At 43.8% G+C, this 27,594-nt stretch overlaps 1 protein-coding gene across 13 annotated transcripts in view; it reads left to right on the top strand.

Annotated features, from left to right (window-relative positions):
• The window catches only part of PTPRT (protein tyrosine phosphatase receptor type T), a 1,093,025-nt gene that overhangs the window by 906,036 nt on the left and 159,395 nt on the right, over positions 1-27,594 (top strand). For 7 of the 13 annotated variants that reach the window (XM_045981318.1, XM_045981313.1, XM_045981317.1 and 4 more), the window contains one exon: positions 10,490-10,519. The exons of 5 other annotated variants lie outside the window; for them this stretch is intronic. In XM_045981318.1, the coding sequence (XP_045837274.1) occupies positions 10,490-10,519 (30 nt within the window). The remainder of the gene's footprint in view (positions 1-10,489; positions 10,520-27,594) is intronic. One more of the 13 variants, XM_045981308.1, reaches the window with a different exon arrangement.

Raw genomic sequence — 27,594 nt, 5'->3', positions numbered from 1 at the left:
ACAGCATTGCATTGTCATATCCTCATCATCCGTAAGACCATATTGTAGGTCTCAGTGACAAGTCAGCTGCTATTAGATGAAGTCAAACATGAAGGCTGGTTTCTCTGGGAGCAGTAAGCACGTGTAAGATTGCTGACATGTTTCTTAGAGTCACAGACACATTAGAGGCAGAGGTGACTCTGGGATTGCCTACCTGGAAAACGTAACCAATTTAATAGAAACGCATACCTCTCTGATAGACCTGAAATGTTCTCATTCTTTGCCACTGATTTGTAAGTCAGATAAGCTCTTCCAATTTTGCTCTTTCTAAAGCCTGGCTTAACCCACGTCACCATCGTCTGTGAGCTTGTGAAGAAATTTCACTTCCTTCTCTGCAGCTATTTCTGCAACGTGTGACTTTTCGGGAGGGAGGAAAGAGCTTTCTAGTTTCCAGGATGGGAATAGGTAGAAAGTGAGTCCTTTGTATGGATTTAACCTCTACTGCATATCTTTGTCATCTCTCACCTGTATCAAAACTGTCTATCAGACCCAAGGAAGAGGAGTCCCATGATTACCATGTGTCCCCAAGAGGCAAATCTGAGATGTTGTGGCATCAATGGGGGTGGGCAGAGGCGGGGACTAATCACTGTTTGCATACACAGTATCTTTTGGGAAAAAGAAGAGAAAGGGAAAAGAAAACCTAGTTGACAGTAATAATTTACAGATGGATGCAAGGCAAGGAAAGAAGAGAAAAAGAGAGCATAGTATAGATCTGTATTCTTGCCAGTAGTGTACAATGTCTTCTGATGTTGAGAGATGCCCCCAAAGGACAGAGAGGCATTTGGTGAGCTCCTTGAGCTCTTCTGACTCCAGCCCCATATAGAAGTATGGGGAAAACGTCATTGTTCAATTAAGTCTGTCACCAACTTACTGTTAGCCTGAATGCTGTCCACAGCTACCTAAAAGGAAGAGGTATTGAAGGAAAAGAAAACCTCAAATAATAGGCAGATCATCACAACTCAGGATCCTGATGTCAGCATCTCTTCATGTTCCACTGTGACCTCAAGTTAGTTCCTGGATGCAGGAACTCTGAAGTCACATGCCTGATGTGCCTCCTCCACTGGCTTGAGCTGGGTCTTCTTTGTCACCTCTATGGACATGGGAGTGGTGGCTTCCTGTTTCCTCTGCTCCTAAGGGATTCAGCTGGCTCAACAATTTCCCCAAAGCCCAGCCAGGTATTCCAATATACAGAAGATGTCCCTCGATTCTCCCTGCTATATTCAGCATCATTGGCCTTGGGGCTTCCTTGTGACCCTCTGAAGATGTTGTTTTATTTTGGGATACTGAACTAGAAAATGGCAGAGAATGAGCTAGAAACACAGGGGACCAAGGGAAAAACTTAATGAAGGAAGTTAAATCAATTGTTTTGTTGTTGCTGCTTGGTTGTTTTGTAATGGATTAAGGGTGTATTTAGAAATGTAAGGTTGCAGGAAGGGATATGAAATGTTGGTGAGTGATTCAAACAGGATTTGCAGAAGATACAAGTTATTGTATTTTGCATAGTACCTTTGGCTCTTCGGAGAGGGCCTCTTTGAACACAGGTCAATGCAGAATCAGAGGTTCATGGAGATACAGAGGGTTACTTGAGCATTATAAGAAAGCAAACTGGAGCTCCTCCCTGATATAGTTCTTAACTGAGATATTGAATATTGGTTGGATAATGGGTCCATCCTTTACTCCTGGTTCTCTTGATCACATCTGGACCTCAGAATGTTCTAGAATGGGTCTCTGCATGCCATTATGTAATAGAACATACCAACTTTTCATGCACCTTGTTGAGTTTTGAAATAGAAACTCTCATTACTATAGTCCTGGTCATCTTTTCTCCTGGCCTCCTCCCTCTAGAATTACTAGATGTCCTCTCCCAAAGGAATATGCAGTCAAAGGGCTGCTAGGCCACCCCTGTGGTCCCTTGGCTTACTACTGTAGGGCTCTGGGTGCCATCTGAAAATGAACATGGAAATCTCAGGCCTCAGTGCCTTAACCTTGGTGTGTGAAGGTGTTTGTTAGCCATTCACATATGGGAAGTTCTACATTTCAATGTTTGTTTTGGTGATATGCACATAGTATGCATGTCCACAAGCTTCATAATCCCAATTTAATCCTTGGGACACGCCCACTGAAGTCTGAGCATGGTCCTCCAAGGCTTAAGGTGTAGCCATTTACTTTTGCATGGGCAAACCCTGGAGCCAGGTGAAGCAGGATTCTTTGGTAGAGTTGTACCCCAAGACTTGTCTAGATCCCACATTAACCTTTCCATTCCTTTTTCTTTTCAAATGGAAACTGAGCAACTTTAGGGAGACCTTTCTGATGTCAGTCCCTACACATGGGTCTAGCCACCTCCATCTCTCTTCCTCCTCCCCCTTCCCAGCTCTTCCTGGTCCAGCCTTAATCTTCTGCCAATGGTGCTTTGCCAGATGGTAACTTTTCCAAGAATGAATTTGAAGTGTCTTGACTTTGAGATATGAGAACCTACTTTGAGAAAAATGTGCATCCCTTGGTGTACTTTGGTTCTCTGTGACTTGGGTCTGCCCCAGGAGCTCCCAGTCTAATAGGTATAGACATCTTTTTGCTGTGGACAGGAAAGCAGAAAAACTGGGTCCAAATCTCTATAGTTCTATTTATTTGCTGCTAGACTTGGAGAAACAACAAAGCTAAGCCTTTTGCTTTTTCAGCTGTGAGATGCAGCTAATCCCATGGGGTTGTTCTGAAGATCAAATGAGCTAATTATTGGGAAAGACTTTACTTCCTGTACCTGCCTAAGAGATCATAATGCATAATATCAACAGGGACATTACTCTCTCATGTGACGTCAACTGTACCAAGCCAACTCCAAACCCACTGCTAGCTAATATATTAAGGGCAGTGTTAAAATCAGTACATACATTCTAATCTATTTGTAGATTTTCCATTTAAATGGTCCCCATATTCTGATTTTAACACTTCAAATAGTCATAGCAAGGTAGGATGTTGGTACTCGTATGGGGGGGGGGGTTGTTTGTTTGTTTTCTGCTGTTTTTTTGGGGGGGGGGGCTAGGGATGAGGATACTGAAGTTCAAAAGGGTTTATGATTTTCCCAGACCTTGGAGAATCAAAACACAAACCCAGGCTCTGTGACTCCAGAGATTTAACTGAATGCTGGTAGCTTCTATTCTGTCAGTCCATGGAGACTGGTAGAAAATAAGTGAATCCTGGAACAGGAAACAGGTGGCCCAGGTTCAGGCATCATTTGCTAATATTCTCTGCTGTCGTGCACGCTGTTGCCCTGAAGCAAATGCCAGACGTTTGTCTTCACCGGCAAGCTTCCTGCCACTCTCTAACCCTCAACCCAAGTTCCTCCAAGTAGGACTCCCAACAATTGCCTCTTCCTTGAGGCTTCCCACAAGCCCCCAGGAAGATTCCATGACCCTCCCCTGCACGCAGCCACTGTGCCATATACCCAGGTCTTCAGGCGTGGATGCATCCACATGGTAGGTGTAGTTTTGCTGGCCTTGGGATGGGAATGACCCAGGAGGGCAGGATCTTCTACTTGCGCCTTTTCTCGCCGGAGCTTCACCGCCCTATATCATCTGCCTTGATACCTGCTTTGAAAATCCCTCGAGGTTTTCATGGTCAAAGCCCCAGTCATCACTTGCCCACCAACCTGCTCACGATCCTGTGTCCCTATCTTTGTAACAGGTACTACCTCTCATTCCATCAGTCAAAATGATGGGGTCGTATCCACCCTGATACTTCTGAACCTGCACCTTTACTTTCTCTTGGTCACATCCTCCCCTCATTCCCTTTGCAGCTCCTTCCCTGGTGCAGGCCCCTATAGCTCTGTTGCTTGAATCTCCTCCCCAGCCCCACCCCTCCAACCCACCCTCCACAGTGCGGCCAGAGTGATGTTGCAGAAATGAAACTTGGACTTCCAAACCTGCTGTCAAAAATCCCTTGATGGCTTCTCCTCCCTTATAATGGTAGTTCATGGAGTAGAGATGAGCAAATAAGCATATGTTTTATATAGGTCGTCTGGAGAGTTGTGTCAAGCTGCGCCACCCCTTGCTCACTGTAGTTTTGGCAGATTTACTGAAGGTCTTACTCTATTCCTATACCTTTGCTTGTGACGTCTCCTCCTCATTCAATGCCTATGTTGCTCAGTTCGATGACACCTGACTCTACCCCTGTTTAAAGTCTCATTCAAAAGCCATCTTTCTCCAGAAAACCTTTGCTGACCTCCAGTCTAGACACAGTCTCTTCACCATCTGGATCCCCTCTCTGTGGCTCCATGTTATATCCTGTTTATTTTCGTCATTTGTATTCATATCTTATCTTCTCCACTAGACCATCAGCTGCCTATTCTGATTCATTCTTATCACAAACGTGCCATGCGAATACTGGGGATTCCCTAAAAACGTGTTGAATGGAGGAGCCCTGTGAAATTAGAACAGATGGGGCTCAGGATTCACACTCTGTCTCTTGGGCAGGAAAACTTCACTCAGAACACAGACCTGAATATCAACATGGAGCATCAGGAGTACACCCACTGTGGTGAGGTGACGTGATGTTGGAAGGGCAGCATGGGAAGGGTTCACCATAGTCTGAGCCTTCAGGGAATGCACCGTCTATCCAGGGGGGAAACATGAGACGATAGGAAATGGGAAGTTCTGGGCCGGCCAAAAGCGACAGTGCCACTTTGAGTTTGTAGTGTGCTACGGATCATAAAACCAAAATGTGGAATTGCAGGAAATTGCCCCAAATCCCATTGCTAATAAGTGGCAGAGCTGGGTCTCATACTTGGCCAGTCTGATAATGGATGCCGCACTAGCCTGAATGAAATATAAAACAGGATTTGCTGAGATGCTGAATCATATGACATAATTTTCAGTGGTTCATCAAGGTGGGAAAGCAGCCCAAATTAAGTGGGTCATGCTGGCTGTTTTGTCCATGCTGTTCTAAATAGCTCCTTGCTCCACACACTGAAAAGTAAATCCTTCTGTTTGTACCCATTCAGGTAGCTGCTCCAATTAGAACCCTGGAGGTCCTCCTCAGTACACTCCTGTTTAATCACCAACTGACTCACCTTTCACATTCACTTCTCCTTCCCCATGGCCATTACAAGAAAGGCCCCCAGCATTTCTTACTTGGACCCCTACAGTAGCATTCATGACTCCAATCCCTCTTCCCTCCAGCTTTCTTCTCACACTCCTGCCAGAAATATTCATCTAGAAAAATATTTGGCCTCTTGGCTCTTTGGGTTCTCCCTATGAGCTGTTATATTGAGACTAAGGTCCTTCAGCTCTTTGGGAACTAGGCCCTGACAATATTTTGACATTCTCACCTTGCTAACCGACCCCTACATTTCATAGACAGTTCCATCTGCCTGGAAGTACCCTTCTTCCTCCATCCATCTAGATGCTCCTTGACTTCACAACGGAAGCCTCAAAAACTCTAGACTACCTTACCTATCCCCCTCCCCACTCTTACCCCTGGATATGGTCCCACAGCTCCCTGTGTTGCCACTTCATGTCACTTATCACTCCAGAAGACAGTATAACATAGTGATTATTAATGCAGGCTTCTAACATTTTTTTTTAGAATTTAATTACATCTTTTTAAAAAATTTTTATTTATTTGAGTGAGTGAAAGAGAGAAAAAGCATGAGAGGAGGGAGGGTCAGAGGGTGAACAAGACTCCCTGCTGAGCAGAGAGCCCAATGTGGGACTGGATCCTGGGACTCCAGGATCATGACCTAAGCCAAAGGCAGATGCTTATCTGACTGAGCCATCCAGGCTCCCTTAGTGCAGGCTTCTGGAGTCAGGCTTCTTGGATTCTCATTCCTGCCATGCCACTTACCTACTATATAAACTTGAGTAATTTATTTAACCTCTCTGAGCTTCACTTTCCTCATCCATAAAACAGGGATAATAACGCTGCATAGTGAGGATTAAATAAAGTAGTCTACCTGATGTATTAGCACAGTAGCGGGCATGTAAGTGACCTCCTGCTGTTTAAGTGGTAGCTCTTATTACTCTTATTACTGTTTGTTTTACAAGTTTCTTATCTGGCTCTCTCATCAGACATCTGGACTAGATCAGGATCTCCTTTGTCTTTCTATCTCTAGAACTTGGCAGGGACAGGCATATAGTAGGCCTTTGAGAAATGTTCGCTGAATGGGTGATGGGAAGATGGATGGGTGGATGATGGATGGGTTGTTGTATGAAAGGGTAGATGAGTGTGTGGGCTTATAGACTAGATGGATAAGTGGGTAGGTAAATTACCAAGTGGGTGATGAACGGGTGGTTAGATGGATGGAAGGATGGATGGCTGCACACACATGCATGCATAGATGGATGATGGATGGATAGAAGGGGGGATGGGTGGGTTTATGCACACATGCATAGATGGATGATGGATGGGTAGAAGGGGGGATAGGTGGGGTTTATGCATGCATGCATAGATGGATGATGGATGGATAGATGGTCAAATGGATAGTTAAATAGAGAACTTAGTCCTATTTAAGTGGTATGGAACAAAGGATGCATGGATGGATAGAAGGGGGGATGGGTGGGTTTATGCACGCATGCATAGATGGATGATGGATGGGTAGAAGGGGGAATGGGTGGGTTTATGCACGCATGCATAGATGGATGATGGATGGGTAGAAGGGGGGATGGGTGGGTTTATGCATGCATGCATAGATGGATAATGGATGGGTAGATGGTCAAATGGATAGTTAAATAGATAACTTAGTCCTATCTAAGTGGTATGGAACAAAGGAAAGCTGTGCCTCAAGTCAGCCTTGTCAGCCAGCAGAAAAGAAGATTCTGCAGTATGTGATTTATTAAGTTTGGAGTTTTTTTGGTTTTTTTTTCTAAGCACAGCTGTCTCCCGGTTCAAGATTTTTGGTCTCAGGCAATCTGTTACTTGCAATATCACTGTATCCTTGTAAATTTAGACCTTTGGTAAATCTTCTTCAAGCCTGAGAGAAAACACTCATGTATACTGTGTTGTGGCCACACAGTAAAAAACTATAATCCTTGCCCGGGAACACTTTGCAATATAATTGGGGAAAGATACTCAATTAATAGAAGCTTTTCAGTTGCTATTCTCCTGGAGTTGCCTTGAAGCTGGGTCAGGATAGCACCCACCAGCTTTTGGTGACAACCAGGATAACTCAGAAAAGCTACTTGGAAGAGGTGGTTTGGAGATAAGAAAGAAGCATGTTGTCATGAGGAGGTGGCCTAGCAGAGATGAGTCCTTAAGGTTGAAAGCAGAAAAGCCAGAAGATCCAGAATATTGAGTGCAGCCTAGGGTCCTAGAACACAGGCTGGGGCTGTTGATGGTGAGGACATCTGGCTCAGGATGGAGGCATTACAGTTGGTCCCAAACAACGGAAAGCAATAGACCTAGTGAAGAGTGACCCCTTAGAGCTTCAGATTCCTCAACCAAAATCAAGAACAATAATGCTTGTTCCATGGGGTGGTTGGGAGGATTAAAATGTTTAAGACGCTTGTCATCTCAGTGCTAAACCCACTGTGTTGCTCAACATCCATCTGCTTTCTTCCTTCTCCACAGGCAGCACAGGCTAGTGGTCTAGAACACAAGCTTTAGAGCCATGTTGCTGTCAAATCTGGTTACTAGCTGCACGATCTTAGGCAAATTACATAAACCTTTGCCTCAATTTCCTCCTCTGTAAAGTGAGAATGATAATAATACCCATCTGTCAGGGTGGTTGTGAGGAATACATGAGTTAAATCATGAGAGCCTAGGACAATGCCTGATACATAGTAAATGCTCCATAAGTATTTTTATTATTTTATTATTATTCCTATCATTCCTAAAGAGGTGAACACTTTGTTTACCTGGTTACCAGAGTGAGAAACAGTAAACCTTATATCTGTGGATGAGGTGGGGACATAAACTCCCCTTTATTGAGGACGACTAATGTCAGATGTTTAGATTACTATAATCTAATATCAATTAAGATTAATATGATTTTCTTAAAATACTTCATATATATATCACATACAATTTGAATATGATTTAGATTCATGTTAATGCCCACAATGACTCTTGGGAATAGGTAATTATTGTCCCCAGTCTTGATGTGGAGAGACTGAGACTCAGAGATACTCAGTGACTTAAAGCCATATAGTTAGCAAGTGGTGGTGCTGGGACACAAAGACGTATTTCCACTCCTCAGAGTGATTTAGGCTGATAGTCATCCATGCAATTCACCTTGGTTCACGGGTCAGGAAACAGTGGTTTAGAAGAAGGAACTGACTTGCCCAAGATGTCACAGTGAGCAAGTGAAAGACTTGAGATCAGAACCCTGCCCTCTCAAATCTCAGCCACTATTCCTGAAAATATGGAGAGCAGAGGTAGCAGTAATTCTTCATAAAATGGAAGCCTAGCTTTCTTCCCCAAGGAATCACATTTCTAAGCACTGGACCACAGAGCCAGCCATGAAGGAGAGGAATGGTCTTCTTACAGTGTGAACCTCTATGGTTGGCAAGGGGGATTTGGTGACTTGTGTGGGCTCTTCCAAATCACACCCATCACATTCCTCATCCCTTTCATCATCTAGGGCCACTGTTCCTTTGACCCAAGATGTTGAACGGTTTTATGAGTGACCAGATCTTATTGCACTGTGGTTCATTTTCCCCAGCTCAGCTTCCCAAGTATACATGGGGCTTCCTTTCTGCCATAACTTCTTCTCAGAGTCACTTTCCTTCTGAGAGAGGAGAGTTGGCTTCTCCTGATGAATAAAAGAAAGCCTACAAGTGACCCTGCCTAGGGACTTTGGCTACTTTCCTACTCAAGAGGGAGAAATCTGAGGCTCCAAGAACATGTCCCCACACTGCAGACATAAAGACTGCATCTTCCTGAGCCAAGCAAACTGGGATAACTGTTGCAATTAACCAGATAACTCAAGAGGGAAGGGAACTATTCTTGCCTATTCAGATGGATATATGGGGACCTTAATTATCAGCAATTTTTCTCAATCCACGAATGTATCAGTTATTGTCAGTGTGGCGAAGTCTGTAAGATAAAGGCATTCCTATTTATTTTCCTACAAAGTACAAAAAGTTATAACAAAAGAAATATCGTGGATTTATTTGAGTTTTTATTGTTCAGAAGCCAAGAGCTAGAAGGGACATCATGCAAAGAGATTTCAGGTGGTGATTTTTCAAGCTTTCTTTTAGAGAGTGCAGTTCTTTGTCATGTGAAATTTTAAGTGAAACTCCAGTTTATAAAATACTTAAAAAAATAGAGAAGTGCTGGCTTTTGTGGATAGTGGGGGACCAGCAGTCCTACCTGCTCAGTATTCCCCTCTCCCATTTCAGTGAGGCTACTATACAGAACCCCCAGGATGCTACAAACACAGTTTGAAAACTAATGATCTACTTCAACTCATATGAGGTTCAGATATGGAAATAAAGGCACAGAGAATTTATTCAAGTTGTAGTCTCTTCGAATTGAAGGTTGGAATTCCTTTCTCTTAAGTGCAATGCTCTTAATGATAAAATTTGAATTTTGTTTTAATCACTGATATGTAACAAACATGAAATTTAGTGACTCCTTTTTCTTATGTATCTGAGCTTTGGTCAGGTCTTTAAGGGAATAACTTGTTTTGTTCCATGATACCAAGGGTCTCCATTGACATAATCCAACTGGTGGGGCTGGCTGGATGTTTTTCTTCACACAGTTTTAGTGTCTTTCCAGTTGGTCTTTTCAGGATGGCAACCTCAGGATACTTGGACTTCTTCATGCAGAGTTAGGGTCCCAACTGAGGGTTCTGAAGACCTATATAGAGCTACAAGTCTTCTTTCTGAGCTATCCTAGAAATTCCCAGAGTGTAATTCCTACCACAACCTGTTGGTCACGTAGGGCCAATCCTGGTTCAATGTGGGAAGAAACTACACATGAGCATGCGTATTGGGAAGTGTGGATTGTTGGGGAGCCATCTTGAATGCTAGCTACCTGATTACCTTGCTTTTAGCATGGCCTTACTAAATAGGTTCTGATGTGGTTTGACCTGAAACTGAGAACATAGAAGTCATTATGACTTTCCTTAGGTCATAACAGCACTATCACATGGAAGAGTGGTAGAATAGTTCTAGAAGGCCAAAAAGTCATAATTGCAAGGAAGCTAGTTTTAGTTGACCAGAAGAAAAGAACTTTCAAACAAGTAAAACAGCCAACATTAGACGTGGCTTTTTCAGCGTGAGTAGTGAATTTCTCCATCATTAAGAAAGGTCTGTCTCACTCCTTCTACCACCGGAAGTATCTGATTCTCAGCAAAGATGATTAGAAAAACTTGCATCTCCTTGAGCTTTGGGATGCTGAAATACTATGTGCATTTCTAAGAATCAAGATTTCATATAAATCTAATTCTTGTTTGTTTGTCTTTTCTTTTTCCCCCTTTTTGGACATTTCCTTCATCTGACTGCCCATCAATATATAGAAGAAATGCTTATTCCTACTCCTATTACTTGTAAGTATCGACCCGGGGAAACTTTGCTTCGTGCCCTGTGAGGGAACTGTAGCATGCATTTCCTTCACCAACCAAGTGTCTGTTGGTTTTCTCATACTCACTTCTGTCTAAGTCATCTGTAGCCCCAAAGTTTTTATTTCACATAGATGTTTTCCATTTGAAAATGCACTGTCATTGTTTATGTCTGTTATGTTTCTGCCATCTTGGATTTTTTCCCCCAATTTTTGGAGATGTGAAGGCAGTAAAATTTTCTATTAGAAATCCCTGAATTTCATCAAGAGGTCAACCTAATCCCCCTGCAGTACTTGCAGAGATAAAACAGAATCAACAGTCTCAGCAGCTTCGGAGCCCATTGGTATCTACTTGGGGAATGTGTAGCCTCGAGGGACTCAGAGGTTAGGAAAAAATCATGGGCTATTTCCTGTATTTCAGTAAGTCTACAGGGAACCATGACTTTACCTAGAACCAGCTTCACAGGTGACAGAAACATCCAAGGTCTTTGCTTTGGGCTGGAATGATCGCAGCATGGGGTTTGGCATTAGTTATCTCATGTTACCAGTGCATTTTTTTTGGTAGTTATAGCTGGCCTGTTGCCTGTCAGTTTTTTTTTTTTTTTTGCACTTTCTAAATGAAGGTGAAGGTTTTCTCATTATTAACAGACATCTTGAAAACACAAATGTAAAGGGGAAAAAACTCCCATCAACAGATCCTTGGTAATGAAAAGTTAAGAAAACCACGGAAGTAGTCCTATCTTCCTAGTATGCATTTCCGGTGTTTGAAAATTGAGGTCAAGGGAAGTGTCTGAAACCACTCATCCAGTGGGATTAAAACTCAGGATGCCTGGCTTCTGGTAAAGTGTATTGTCCATCATTCCCTGTCTTGCTCCACCCCTGGCACACCCAGCCTTATGAGGGAGGCCATGTCTGCTAGTGATCATCGGCTGAAGCCTTCACTGATGAGGATGGACTAAAATAAGGCTCTCCCACCCCGTTTGCTCAATGTTTGTGTTCCAGGTCCCTAGGCCAGACAATGAGCAGATAAGATTCTGGTACTACTGTAATCATATTATCTAGGAACAAATGGACTGCCACCTCCAACACTGAAAGTACCAAAGAATTTGCTTTATTTTTTCATTCATTCATTCCTTTGATAAAATTCCACTGAACATGCTCATTATGTTCCAGACACTGTGGATGGCGAGGTGGCCAGGACGTTGAGCCCCACCCTTCCAGTATTCAACCCTCTCTGGGGTCTAGGATAAAAACCCAACACTTGAAATGTCAGCTGAGAGGTGCCTGTATGTACTCTGGTATAGGAGTGCTTCCTGGGATGACTAATTTTTTAATGGGGCAAGGAATAGTTACCAGTGTAGAGATGGATTTTCCCACTACTGAAGAAATAAGAATTCTAAGCACAGGACCAACGTGAGGTGTTGTTGCTGTGGTAGAAAGAGAATGAACTTTCGGAGTTGTGATGCTCTGGGTACAAGTCACATCTTTGTCACTCACATTATGAAACCTTGAGAAAGGCTTCTGAACTCCTTGAGCCTTATTTCTCTTAAATCCAAAATAGGGATCATAGTGCCTAACTCAGGAAATGAGGAATTTTTTTAATGTGCCTGGCACAAAGTTGGCACTCCTGAAATGTTAGTTTTCTTTCTTTCCCCCTTCAGGACAGTAGTGGTGGCCCCTAGGAGCTCCTCTGGTCTTTCAGAGGTTCTTCTGGCCTCAGTGTTCAACAGTGGGTATAGGCATGCAATGACCCATCATAGTCTCTAGGCACCTTAGCTCCTTTGTCGGTTAGCCAGTGTACTTAGCCCTGTCTTTGGATGCCTGGGCACTGTGGTGGAATTAAAGATGAAAAATGTGAAAGTGTAGGGGACAGACACTCAGGTACTTGCAGTTCAAGGTGCAGTGATACACAAGGGTCTTTCAGTTTTTGCAAACTTCAGAGCTCTAAGTCACAGATCTTAGACTGTGAAACTCATGCCAGCTCAGGAGCTGAGCTAATGATTCAGGAGAGGAGAAGAACTGGCAAAGCAGACAGAGAGGCAGGAGGAAAATCTTCAGAACCAAGAGGAGAAGTCCTTTGAAGAAGGAAGAACATGAAGATGCTGGCCCGTGTGGAAGGGAAAGTCTGGGGGCAGAGTGTTTGGGGACAGGGAGCAGCCCCAGAGGGCAGGCACGACAGGTTCTGTGAGACCTTAAGATTGAGAGATGCATGGAGATGGAGGAAAAGAAACACAGGGAAATGCTGACCCTGTGATTTCCAGGTTCAGAATTCCACTCTCCTGAGTCTTAGGGATGGACCCTGAGTGGATGCCTTCAGCCCTCTCTACTCCAAGTGTGGTCCGTAGACCAGCAGCATTGGAATCACCTGGAGCATGTTAGAACTGCAGCATGAGGGTCCCAGATCACACCTCCTGAACCCGAATCTGCATTGTAACAAGAACCCCAGGCGACTCGAATGCACATGAAAGTTTGAGAAGCATTGACTTAGCCAGAGTCTTAATTGTCTCATCTATAAAATAGGAAAAGTAATAACCCCCCCTGGGTTTGGGGAGCCACCTGGTCCCTCTAAAAGCCCCCAAATCTGTGAAAGAGAAACTCTCCAACATGCTTTGGCTGAATAATCTGTCACTGAAATCCATGTTCATTCAGTCAACAGGTATCTGTGGGATTCCCAAATGCATGCCAGGCGCTGGTCCCAACTGGCACGTAAGCGTTAGCACAACAAACAAAACTCCCTGCCCACATGAAGCTTTTTAATAGGGGAGATTGAGAATAAACAACATGTATAAAAAAGTGGCAAAGATATTAAGGAATGGTGGAGAGAGCTAAGGAAAAAAAGGTAGATAAGCCAGGGAAAGGGGCTTTAAAGTGTGTGTAGGGAAGGAATAGAGGAACTTCTTTTTCCCCAAAACAAAGAGGTCCTCAAGGGCACTCCCTGCACTGAAAGATCCTAGGCACAAACTCAGGGGTCCACAGACCTTTTCCAGAAGGAGCTAGTGGTAAATATTTTTGGCTCTGCAGGCATATGGTCTCTGCTACATCTACTCTGCTGTTGTAACAGGAAATCAGCCATAGCTGATGTGCAAGGGAAGAAGCATGGAGGTATTTCAATTAAAAAAAAAAATTATTGTGTAAACCTGGCGATTCACAGATCTGTACCCTGGGGATAAAAATACATTATATGTTTATAAAAAATTTTAAAAATCAATAAAAAAATCCTGCAAGAAAAAAATTATTTAAAAAAAAATATCAAATACAGAGCTAGATTTGTCCTGAGGGCCATAGTTGGTCAATCCCTGCCCTAGACTTTTGAGGCAGAAAGAGGCTGGAGTTCAAGACCCATCCTGTTTTACGAGCTGCTACTGTGTGCTGCACCATGTTGCAGACACAGCGGTGAATGAGGCATACCTGGTCTGGTTGAGAAGTGGGCAGAAGTTGAAAGGAACCACCCGTCGGTCACTAGTATGGGCCAGGCTCTTCTCATGCTCGCGGCAAGCCCTGCAAGCTACGTGTGACTGTGTTGAGTACACAGACCTTGAGACTGAGGTTGGAGGACTGATGTAGATCCCACAGGCAGGATGTGGCAGGGCAAGGGTTTGAACCCAGGACCACATGCCCCTCAGCCCTGCCCATCCTTCTCCCTAAACTCTGTTCTTCAGGGGATGGAAGGGCCCCACCTAGACCGTGTCCTTGGGCAGCCCTTGGCCAGGCTGCTGGAGAGCCATGATCCACAGGCGAGTCTGCCTCCTGGCAGAAACTCAGTTCTGTGCAACAACCTCAATGCCTTGCTAGGGACAAGAAGTGGTAGCTATCCCTGGTTGGCAGGGAGGCCCTTGAGGCAATTCTGGCTTTGCTATCCTGGAGGTTTGCCTGGTCAGAGCTGAGAGCACCAGACTGCCAGAGCAGAAGCAGCCAAGGTTAGAGTGAAGAGTGCCCCGCAGAGTGCTCATGACCAGGACAAACAGAGCTATAGATCAAAGGAACTGAGACCTAGGGACAGAGGAGAGTCTAGAATGTGGTCCTCCATTGTCCAGCACACAAGAAAAAAATAGCGAAATAATGTGGGCTTTGATATCAGACCTAGATCACAGTCCAATGTCTACCTCTTCTGCCTGATTGTTCAAACCTTGAACAATCATGGAACCACTCTGAGCCTCAGTTTCCACATCTGCAGAACGGCGACGATAGCGGTGACTCCCCAGCATTTTTGAGAGGGCTGGTGAGGGAGGGTATATGCAGAGTGGCTGACACAAAGGAGGTATTTTATAAATAGTAGCTATGATTCCTTGCATTCCGAGCTGACAGAAATGCTTCTCTAGAATGCCTTTTTGCCTTCCTATAGTAAAGAAGCACCCAACAACTTCGGCGTCTGTTTTTAAAAGGTTTCAGGAGCTGGCATGTGTTCACGGGTTAATTCATCTCAGGGTGTGTGATGGGCACAGTAATTGTTTCAAACAGAGACATTTTAGTGTCGTAGTTCTTGAAAAAGCACAAAGATGTTTACCAGCTGTTCCAGCAGAGAGAGAGAGCACTTAACGGTTTCACCTAGTCTCGGATAAATGCCATGCAAGTATCAAGGAGGCAGAAAACGGTGACCTGGGCTGAGCCCTGTCTGCAGACGCTCTGAAACTCATGCACCACCCCCGCCCCCCCATATCCTTCCTATCTCTCCCCATGGCAGCGTATTTGAATCCTATATTTACCCTACAAGGTCCAGATCTAACAGCACCTCCTACAGGAAGTCTTACCTGATTCTCTCCACCTGCAGGAATGGGCCTTTTGTCAGCACTCTCACTGCGGCTGCTTGTTATCATGGGCAGGAGCAAATGTGTCTTAAAGATGTTTCTTGTTCATTGAGGTTTCCCCCATGGTGCCCACCACAGGCACAGTGAACCCCAGTAAGTGTGTGTGGAATGAATGAGAAGAGCAAAATGATATTAAAAGACAGAACAGCTAAAGTCAACAGAGAGATGATCTGTTCTCAAAAAGAGAAAAAAAAATGTCAACAAATTTTAGAATTTCAGACCCTGTACCTCCCTTTGCTGCTGTGATCTTTAAGGCAACATTTGGTCCTGTTCAGCATCTGAATCCCAGTTTCCTTATATGTAAAATGGAGGCTAAGAATGCATACCTCACAGACAGCTTGCAAGGACTCGAGGAAATATGCTTGGAAAATGCCTAGCACACCCAAAGTAAGAAACCGCGTCCTTTTGTCAGTGCGAACACCTTTCCACACCACAGGCTTTTGCAAATCAAATATCTTTGCCTCAATACACGTAAAGAGGAATTTAAAATGATTATATCAAGAGATACTCAAAAGGCATTTTATGTAATTCATCAGTCACTTCAAATAAAAGTGAAGGAAAAATGGGAATCGAAGGAAACCATTTAGAGATGATAAGTATCAGTTACCAAAAGCTGATGGCAAGTGTGTTGACAAGCAGAAATGGAAGGTGCTGCCACGAGGCCAAGGCAGAGGGTAGTGCAATGCTGCCGCTTGCCGTTCCGCCAAGGGGAGGACCGTGGCAAGAAATCTGATTCCTGGGCCCCACCCCAGAGCGGCTCAGTCCCTCTGAAGGTGAGGCCCGGGAATCTGCATGTGCTCACACACCTCAGATTAATTATTCTGCGTGTGGACTTTGAGAACAGCTTCTCTCACCGATGCCACTGTCCCTTTCTCAGTATTGGAAAGTGTTGCCCTTTGCCCTCTTTCCGGGATGCCTCGGCACCATCTGTGCCTGCAAAATTCCGGTATCTTTTTAGAGGGGACATAGTATCTATAGGACCGCGCCCTCATCATTGTCATTGCATTCAGTAGGTTTTCATTCATCCCCTGCTGACTCACTCATTCACGAGTCATTCTCGGGTTAGACAGGTTAGACTGCCCACGGTGCATTTGCACGTCTGTCTCCCTGTTGACTAGGACTGTGTATTAGTCATCTTTCGCTTCCCGATGACTAACTTGGAGCCCAGAACAAATCAGACATCATAAGACTGTGTTGATCACATGAATGAGTACACACAGGTGGGTGTATGTGTAAGGTTGATGCCCCCATTTTGTCTGATCTCCCACTGAATTAGACTATTCCATTCTCTAGAAGTTAGTATCCGTTTTCATTTATTTTGGCATAGAGTGATGGGGCGGGACTTTAGGATCAGACCTGTTTTGTAATTTTGTATTGGCTTTAGGTTTAGAAATGTTGTACTTGCGTGTCACAATTACAAATGCATAAAAGTAATGAGTGCTGTTGCAACAAGATAGATGTAAATGCATGGGGACAGATCATGTGAACAGATAGATTTGGAGGGGGAGTGCAACTGAATGGATGCTTTATTGTTTACTCTATTGAATTAGAGTCTAAACACATCAGTCATGAATAGCGAACAGAGCACATCTACCAGTCAGAGGCTCTGTCACCATAATCAGGGAAAATACAAATGAGCATTTCCCTTCCAAAGAAGATGGAAGATGTTTACACTTCAGTTTTAAGTTTATATTTAAGTTTTAAAACGAACTAGGTATTAGTGATACCTTGAGGCTTGGAAAGGTATGCCTGTGATCTTAAATGCTTCTACTCTGTGAAGGCATTTGAACTTTATAAAGAAGGTAAAAGAGAGTGTGGGGGATTCTGTGTTGACAGAGAGTGGTGACATACGGAAATGTGGTTGAAAAGAGAAGTTCTCGGAGAAAGTTGTGATGTTCTACTCAGATCTGCTTTCAAGAATGAAGGGCTTTGGGTAAATACCAGTAGTGGAATTGCTGGATGGTAGGGTAGTTCTATTTTTTTAAATTTCTTGAGGAGACTCCATACCGTTTTCCACAGCCGCTGCACCAGCTTGCACACCCACCAATGGTGTCTCAGGCTTCCTTTTTCTCCACATTCTCACCAACACTTGTTGTGTCTTGTGTTTTTGACTTTAGCCATGCTGACTGGTATGAGGTGGTTTCTCATTGTGATTTTGATTTGTGTTTCCCTGATGATGAGTGATGTGGAACATTATCGCATGTGTCTGTTGGCCATCTGGATGTATTCTTTGGGAAAATGGATAAAGAAGTTGTGGAAGAGTGTGTGTGTGTGTGTGTACATGTGTGTGTAAAATGCATATATAAATGTGTGTGTATAAGGAATATTATTCAGCCATAAAAAGGATGAGATCTTGCCAATTGCAACAACACGGATGGACCTAGAGGGTGTAATGCTAAGTGAAATAAATCATCTAGAGAAAGATAAATGCCATATGATTTTAAGCATGTGAAATTTACAAAAATAGGAAGAGACGAACAGCAGTAACAAAAAACATAAATATAGAGAACAAACTGGCGGCTGCCTAAGGCAAGGTAGTAGAGGATAGGCAAAATAGATAAAGGGGATTAAGAATACACTTATCTTGGTGAGCACTGACATATGTATAGAATTTCTGGATCATTATATTGTGTACCTGAAACCAATATAACACTATGTGTCAATTATACAATTTTTAAATTAATTTAAAATTGAGAATTTTAATAAACTAAAAATGTTTTTAAAAATTTAAAGAATGGAGGAGCTCTTGGTTGACAGCCCCCTTGGGGACAATTTGCTCTTCAGAGCTGCGTCATCCAAGGTCATGAGGGGTGTGAAAGTCATCCCTTCAGCAATTCCCATGGGGTTGGCTCAAGCTTTCATTGCACCTGCATCACCAAATTCCCCTTCCACCCACTCCTTCTCCTTCCCTTTCTTCTCCTCCCCTTCCCTCCCCTCCTTCACCTTCCCTACCCCTTTCCCTCCCACAGACATTGACCCCAGAAGCATGTCCTAATTCATTTCCTGCTCGTCAATTCCGGTCTCAAAGTCTCGTTCTCAGGGAACACAATCTGCCACACTTCCATTAGCTTCTCTTCAATTTGGCCACGGGAGACGAGCGGATCTGAGTACATGGCATGCCCCTCCCCTGCACACAAAGATGACATTGCCTATGGACACACCATGGCCAACTAACTGGGGTCAACCCTTGTTGCCCACTGATGATAAGTAAACTCTAAAAAGTTCTTCCTCCGACAGTGATTCATTCACAGGCATTTGCTTCTCACTTGTGTTTGTTCTGGGCGGGGGACTGTGGGCATCTTCATCCATAGCCCCCGGTGGGGGAGCTCTCTGTGTATCACAGAAGAGACTATAGCTACTGCTGATCCAGCAAAAGGAGAGATCGAGGGTCAGAAGTGCCCACCACGGCACTCCCCAGGGCCCTCCAGGGCAGGAATGGGTTTAACCCTTAAAGCACTTGCCTTTAGCAAGTATCCCCAGTGGGGAATGTCTCTTGCAGCTAGGGCTGTCGCAAAGATAGGATCCAGAGGCACAGACTAGAAAATGACTTTCTAAGTGTTTCAACGCTGTGCTTTTAATGGAAGGAAGTTCTTTAGTTAAGCTCTGCAATGTTGAGAATGACGATAATGATTACATCCCGTTTGTGTATACAACTTTATCTCTTCCAAAGTGCTTTCCCACTTATTACCTAGTTGTCTGGTTGGGCTTGGAGGTACTTAACAAGGTATCATCAGACAGATAACTGTGCTGTGCAGGAAAGAGCCAGGGGCATGCTGGCTCAGCAGTTTAGGGCGCTCGACGCGATTGATGCAGTCCCACCTTCAGTGTCTCATCTGGAAAATGGGAGCGACAACACCCACATTTTAGAAAGACTATACTGTTTAAGCGACATGTTCTCTCATTCACAAGTGTTTACAGAGCAGTTCCTCTTGTGCTAAGTGCTGAGCTAGGTGTCAAGTGTTTAGAAAGAAGTGTCCTTCTCTCAAGAAGCTCACAGCTGAAAAGGCAACTTGCCCATGTTAAAAAGTTACAAAAGAATGTTATGGGTACATGAAAGAGGGAGGTGAAGACATGACAAGGGTGGAAGTCACCAAATCTGCTTCGAGGAAAGACATCTGTGGGCCAAAGGGCTTAATAGGATGCTTGGTAGGGGGAAGACACAGGACCCCTCACTGGAAAAATGATACCCATGTTTCTTCTTGGCCTCGCTGTCTAGAAATACACACACACACACACACACACACACACACACACACACACACACACACATTGTATAACTACATAGGTGATGTGCTGGAGAACAACTTGGGAAGAAAGGAATAGAGTAGAGAGAGCAAGAAAAGAGGAGGGAGAAGGTGTAAGTCCCAGTCCTACTACCTAGCAGCTGGGAATCCTAAGCATTCTGAGTTTATTTCTTACCTATAAAATGGGAATTGTTGTGCCCAATTCATGAGATTTTATTGAAACATGAAATGAGGGGCACCTGGGTGGCTCAGTTGGTTAGGCATCCAACTCTTGATTTTGGCTCAGGGTCACAAGGTTGAGCCCCATGTCGGGCTCCATGCTGAGCATGGAGTCTGCTTCAGATTCTCCCTCTCCTTCTGTCCCTCCCCCAAACTCCTGTTTTCTCTCTCTCAAAATAAATAAATAAAATCTTAAAGAAATTGAATGACATAGTATGTGTGCCAGGGGAATTGTCATTTATTAAATGACAGAGCTGAGCTAGGACAGAGCTGTGGTTGGCTGTGTCAGGGTTGGGGGAAGACAGAAGTTGTAACTTCCAAACACAAGTTAAATGGAAGAAGAATTTGTCAGACAGAATGAAGTGGAACAGTTGTAGATAGTGGTGCTTAAACTTTAACATAATTTCTCCCCTGAGTAATTGGATAAACGCCCTTTCTCCTGGCATCCATCCACCCCACATCGGTGGGAGAGATCACAGTCAGTTAATAATTCTGGCCAGCACCACAAAGGTGGACAAAGTCGTTTCAACACAAGAAGAATTTGTAGACCAGTGATCAGAAAAAAAGCTGGGGTAGAAGGTCTACCCTTCACAATTTCTAAAATCGGGGCTGGGGAATGACAGGTCTGTCCTTTGTAATATGGCTGCCAAAACCTGCCTTAAAAGAGACAAGTTTCTCAGAATGCAGAATGCAGAACGTTCACTCTATTGCGAACAGCCCCATTGTCCCACTGGGTATGTTGCCCCCTTCCTGGGAGTTGAGCTCAGAGGATTGGTGCATATTTGGGGAGGACAGCAAGGTAGGGAGGGTATTGTAAGCCACAACCTATAAAGATTGGAGAACTGATTTCATTGGTCTCAAGGGATGGCTACACATTTTAAATGTGTTTTACTTTGGTTGTAATGGTTACTTTGATCTGAAACCATGGCTGAAGACCATCCATCTGAGAGAGCTTGAGAATCTAGGGTCATGGCATATAGGCATTTAGAAGATGAGCTTGATGGCCTGCTTTGTCTACTTAACCCAGAACCTGAGCTGAGAATTTGATTCCATTGTATCATCATATAGACATAGCTTTGGTTATGTTAGTGGAAATTGCGTTTGGAGGACAGAGCCCTAGAAGACAGAGCCCTATTGGCCAGCACCATTTCCTTCCTTTAGATATTGAGGTAGACAATCTGGATGCTGTTCACAAATGTGTAGAGGCCATTTAACAAGTGGCAAAAATGCTCCAGACACATTTTAAAATTGCTTTTAATTTCTCATAACAATCACTTCTCATAGTGGTGTTGGTGCTACCATGACGAGTAAAGACCCCTCAGCCATGAACAGTCTCCTGAGAAATCAGTGTTCACGAGCATTCTTTTCATCAGCAAAACCTCAAGAAGCCCAGTACGTCTGCTTATGAAATCTGCTTTTTAACAGAATAAAAGAATATTGGCTGAGTTTCATTCTGGAGCCGTTTTTCATTCCAATGGCTTTGAGCCACTGTGCAGCATATTCTTTTTTTTTTTAATATTTTATTTATTTATTTGACAGAGAGAGAGGTCACAAGTAGGCAGAGAGGCAGGCAGAGAGAGGGGGAGAAACAGGCTCCCCGCTGAGCAGAGAGCCCGATGCGGGGCTCGATCCCAGGACCCTGAGATCATGACCTGAGCCGAAGGCAAAGGCTTAAACCACTGAGCCACCCAGGCGCCCCCTGTGCAGCATATTCTAAGAGGGTGGGGGATTGTTGGGTATATTACAACCATCCATGTTTTTTAAGTGGAAGGGTTAAAAGGTTGGTGTGGTCAAGACCCTGTTTTTTACTGGAAGACTTGTCTTTGTAAAGAGTGAAAATACAGTTTATTAAGGTTATAAACCAAACTGAGCCTCAAGATTAAAGACGGCTTGCTTTGTTTGGGAAAACAGCTAAGTGACGATGGGCATTATTAGAAATCAAGAAAAGCTAAGATAGTCTCTATTTTACTTTATCCTTCCTTCCCATGTCATTATGATTTGGACATCTACTGATGAAGACAGAACTTGTGGTGAAAAATCTAAACTCACATATGGTTAATAAGGGATCTCATACTATTCTTTTGTTTTGGCTCTGCTTTATACTGCAAAACTACCACGAAGATGTAAGATCTAAGATTTTTCCAGGAGACTGATGGCTCATTCAAAGTGTTTGCGTCCACTGTGTTACCATGCAGGTGTCTTCCAGCCGTCTAAGCTAGGAGCAGTTTGATCAATAAATGATAATTCCATCATCTCGTCTCCCACCTCTTGTAGGTATTCAAAAGTGCTTTTGCCTTAGCTCTGAATGGCGAGGAAAACCATACTCAGTACCTAGAAGCAGTGTTACAGAAAGAAGACGTGGGCTGCATTCGTGTTTGAATCCTGGCCTCTGCCACTTTCTAACCCAACTTCTCTGAGCCTGTGTTTTCCTCATTTATTGAAGGAGGGCAGCGGTACCAGATTTGGAGGGTCCCTGGGGGGCTTTACCAGGATGGCGTAAGAGAACGCACTGTGTGCACACCATCTGGGGCTTGGCCTGGTACATAGTATGTGCTCAGTGCTTCGTAGCTGTTATTGTATTTTATGTTTTAGGTCTACACGCGTTTTGCACTTTTACAAAGTACTTTATACAGGTAACTCCTATAACTTTCAAGGGAGGAAGTATCCTCTTAAATGTAGGGAAATGAGGGCTCCCCAAACTGACCAGGGCCACAGGCTATTTGAAAGAAATTCATGGAACAGACTGGCCCATTACTGGTACCATGTTCTTAGGATGGATTGGGAGGTGGGTGTGACAGGGATCTGGCACCAGAGCTGGTCAGAATTATGCCTCAGAGACCAGGCAGAATATGCGACGAATAAAGTCCAGAGTCGGTTGCTACCTGAAAGTTTATAACCATTGCTCCAAATTATAATTGGAGGGAAAAAAAAAAAAACCTGTACCAACCCCTTCCTTCCATTAAATACATTCACCATATAAATGGTACAAAAATTGAACAAGATCAAGGTCAATCATCTTTTTATAATTGGAAGAAATTTTATAATCTACATTGGAGAAAGAAGGACAAAGATTAAAGACAAGGTGATTTGTTTGTTAAATAGGCCTCTTGAATCCCACATTTTTTTGGTAAGATTTGTTCACTTCAGAAAGAAAGAGTGGAGTGGGTGGGGATGAGGAACAGAGGGAGAGGGAGAGAGAAACTCAAGCAGACTCCGTGGTGAGTGCAGAGCCCAATATGGGGCTTGATCTCACAATCCATGCAATCATGACCTGACCCAAAATCAACCAGCTGTGCCCCTTAGGTGCCCTAAGTCCCATTTTTAATTTTATAGGATAAACTTTTGTCTCTTAATGTGTCTTTGTTTATTTTGTCTTATGAAAAATCTTCTGCCATGGAGAGGACTTTATTCAAATTCAGTTATGTCAGACATAGAGAAAACATGTTACTTAAAAATACCCAGATGATTATGATATTTAGTAAGACAACAAGTGTCTGGTTTCATTTTCTGGACAGTTGAGGTTTGAAGCCATCCCTGCCATTTCTTTCTTTAAAAATAAGTGTACAGTGGCATTTTAGAGTCAGCTGTTGGTACTTGCAGGAAATCGTGCTTGGTTTTGGTTGAGCTTGTGTTGAATCTATAGACAGTTTGTTAAGAACTGACATCGTAACAATATCCTGACGTCTGGCCCAGGAACAGAGGTGTCTTTCCATTTGTGTGGGTTTACTTTGATTTATTTTATCACCCACTTGTGGTTTTCAGCATGCAGTCCCATGCATGTTTTGGTGGAATAATACCTGAATGCTTCATTTTTTTTCCATGCTACTGTAAATGGTACCGTTTTTTAAATTTCATATCCTAATTACTCATTGTTAACACATAGAAATGTAACTGATTCTAATGTATGCGGAAACAAAAAAAAAAGACAAAAAAGAGGGGTCTCAAGTAGAGAAATAGTACCTTATTTCAAGCAAACAGGGCTATTGCATGAAAGATGGATTAGACAAGCCAAATGGGTAAGAAAGATGTGGTATGTGTGGTGTGTGTGTGTGTGTGTACAGACAGACACACTGGAATATTGCACAGCCATAAAAAAGGATGAGATCTTGCTATTTGTGACCACATGGGTGGACCTGGAGGGTATCATGGTAAGTGAAGTAAGTCAGGCTGAGAAAGATAAATACCATATGCTGTCACTCATGTGGAATCTTTTTAAAAACGATAAACAAAAAGCAGAATCAGTCCTATAAATACCGAGAACAAACTGATGGCTGCCAGAGAGAAGGGGTGGGGGACAGACAAAATGAGGGAAAGAGACTGGGAGAGACAGGCTTCCAGTTACAGAATGAGTGAGTCATGGGAGTAAGATAGAATAAGAATTATGAGCAATGATATTAGGATATATAGTATATATAATACATATATGTATTTATATTTATATATATTAGATATATAAATACATATATTTATATATAAATATATATATATATATTTTTTTAATTTCTATTTCTTTGACAGAGAGAAATCACAACTAGGCAGAGAGGCAGGCAGAGAGAGAGGAGGAAGCAGGCTCCCTGCCAAGCAGAGAGCCCGATGCGGGGCTCGACCCCAGGACCCTGGGACCATGACCCGAGCCGAAGGCAGAGGCTTCAACCCACTGAGCCACCCAGGCGCCCCATATATTTTTTTATTTATATATATATAAAATATATATGTAAAATAGTGCTGTATAGTGACCAAGGGTAGATACACTTGTGGTGAACATAATCTAACACAGAAGTTGAATCACTATATTGTGCACCTGAAACTAATGTAACATTGTGGTCAACCGTCCTCAAATTTAAAAAAAAAAATTAAAGGAAAAAAACTTAAGCTAACCCAGGCCAGATACTTAGCCAAGAACCCAGTACGTGCTCAAAATATGAGTTCCACCTATCTTGCCTTCTTGTATTCTGAATTGCTCTAAAAGCAAGGCTCTATTCCATGAGTGGAGGTTATGGAAATTAAAGTTATGGGATAGTGCAGATGGTAAGACTTAGTTTTAGGCAGACCTGGGTTTGGATCTTGACTCTGCCATGCACCAGCTGTGTGGTCTGGAGCATGTCTCTCACCCTCTCTGTTCTTCAGTTTCCTATTACTGCAAAGTGGAGATGATAAAAGGTATGTTGGTAACTTGATGAGAACACAGATCCTGGTACTTGGCAAATATCTAGTAAGGGTTAGGTATTTTCATTGTTGCATTGTTGCTGCTGTTGTTGGAGGAAGATGCTAGAGAATCCAAGAAAGGCCTTTAACAATGCTTGTTGAACAATAGAATAAGCTGCATGTGCGGTAGTGAGCCTCCCATCACGGAATAATAGACCACCGTTACCTAGGATGTCCCAAGGGAAGTCAGGCTTCCCAGAGGGTTTCCCCTGCCTTGAGTTCCTGTGATCTCCCCTGTGGCATTAGAAGCAAGTGACAGTGGGTTCCATTCTCCCTGATCACCTAAGACACAAGACCCACAGACACAAACAGCTCGAAACAGTAGACAGAAATGGTATCCGTGAAAAAAAAAATAAATGCAGACCAGACTTATCTTTCCATCAGCTGCAGTTTATGATTACACATTAAATTCAATTGCTTTCTTTAGGAGTCTGGTGTTGAGACCCATCCTCTCCAGCCCAGTGCCATCCATTCTGGCTTTCCCCAGGAGTGCAGACAGACCAGCCGCCTTCCTAGTGTACACTAATTAATTTATCTCATGCTTGTGATTTTACGGTGCTTAAGTGCTGGAGCATTTCTGTTGATTCTTCTCCCTGCAAAGCACCACGTTGCATAAAGACCATGAATCTCCATTGCAAACGCCGTCTGTCTTGGGCGAGGGAGCAGCCCGCCGGCAGCCTGTTGTCTTGCTGGCGCTGCCTCTTACAGCTAAAGCAACACATCCATTAATTTATCCTTAATGACATTTTGACATTCCAATCAGTTCATCAGATGTTCCTCATGCAAGCCTTCTCCCGCACGGCCGGGCCAGGGTGCCAGGCCACTCTTGATGCATAATGTATGAAGCCGGTACACTGCTCTGTACCCTCTGACAGACAGACACATCTGCTGTTCACAGGCTGCACAGCCCCAGCTGCCCGAGTGAGCCACACCGATGCCTTCAGCAATGTTTTCTTCCGCATTTCCAGCTCGCTGCGCCTTGGGGATGCTGGTCAGTTCAAGGAGAGATGTCCTGGTTCAGAAACATACATGCAACAGGTCTCTCTGAGGGGAAGTGGGAGTGTGTCAACCCCCGCCCCCCCACGCAAAGGATTTAGAGATGCTTTCGTTCTACTAATTCAGGTGGAAGAAAGACCTATGACAAACCGAGCATCCTGAATTTTATTACCCTGTGACTACTTAAAAATAATGATCGCAGAGACGTTCTGATAGCAGTAATGGATATCAAAGAAGAAATGAAAATTGTCCTTAATACCTTCCCTAGAACACATTAGTGCAGATACATGTCCTCGCAGTGGCAATCACAATGCAGACCCAGTTTCATTGTCTAGTTTTTGGGGTTTTTTTTGTTTTTTTTTTTTTTAACTTAACATAAGCCATTTGGCATTCTTCAGTGTTGTTACTTAGTTTTCATTTTTAAAGGCACTTTAATAGCTGCATAATATTCCATCCAGGGGATGCACCGTCATTTACTGAGCTGGTCCCCTGTCGGTAGACATTTACGAGGCTGTGACTGGCGCTGGGCTCTTCAAGAGAAGCGGCGGCGTGGGCTCCAGGAGAGAGCAGGGCTCTGCAGCCGGAGAACTGGGGCTCTAATCCCACCTGGTCCCTTTACCTGTTTTATGAGTTTGGGATTAACCTCTGGGCCTCCGATCCCTCCCCTCTAAAACAAAAGAAATGATCACTCCCTTGTAGTGTTGCTGGGAGGATTACAGATGTTTTCAAGTTACCGAGCACATGGTGGTATTTACTTCATGTTAAACTACTAAACTCACATGTCTGTACCCGTGCTTGTAGATCAGGGGCAATCCTGCCCTCCTCTGCCTCCCCCTTAGGGACATGGGACAATGCCCAAAGACATTTTTTTTTTAATATTTTATTTATTTGACAGAGAGAGATCACAACTAGGCAGAGAGGCAGGCAGAGAGAGAGGAGGAAGCAGGCTCCCTGCAGAGCAGAGAGCCCGATGTGGGGCTCGATCCCAGGACCCTGGGATCATGACCTGAGCCGAAGGCAGAGGCTTAACCCGCTGAGCCACCCAGGCGCCCCCCAAAGACATTTTTGATTTGTGACATCTGGGAGTGAGAGGAGTTGCTGGAATGCAGTGGGAAAAAGCCTGCGCAGGACAGCCTCCTCAACAAAAGATTATCCTGCCCCACGTGTCAGTAGTGCTGAGATAAAGAACCCCTGGCATACACAAAGCTGGTTTCCAATGTGATCTACAGAATATATGTTTTTTTTTCCATTTTATTATTTCATTAGGATAAAGTCCTAAGAAAATAGGAATGCTTAAAAGTATATTATGCCCATTGGCAGTTTTGGGAGAAACGGGTGAGGTGGGGGATGGGAATAAGGTTGGAGGTGACTGATTCAGGAGAAGAGGCAGCAGGTAAATGGTATGTGCTCCCCTGTGGGGCAGGAGGTGACATCCCATAGACGGGTTCTCCAAGGATAGTCCCAACGTCTCCTAGGAACTTGGAAATGCAAATGTTCGGGTCCTGCCTCAGACTCATCAAATCAGGACCTCTGAGGGTGGAAAGAAACCATCCCTGTTCTCATGCGCCCTCAGGTGACCCTGAAGCGCCCTCAGG

Source organism: Meles meles, chromosome 16 (assembly GCF_922984935.1).
Source record: "Meles meles chromosome 16, mMelMel3.1 paternal haplotype, whole genome shotgun sequence".
In the NCBI taxonomy this organism is placed as follows: Eukaryota; Metazoa; Chordata; class Mammalia; order Carnivora; family Mustelidae; genus Meles; species Meles meles.
The sequence above is the reverse complement of the archived record's forward strand: the minus strand, read 5'-3'. Positions and strand labels throughout refer to the sequence as shown.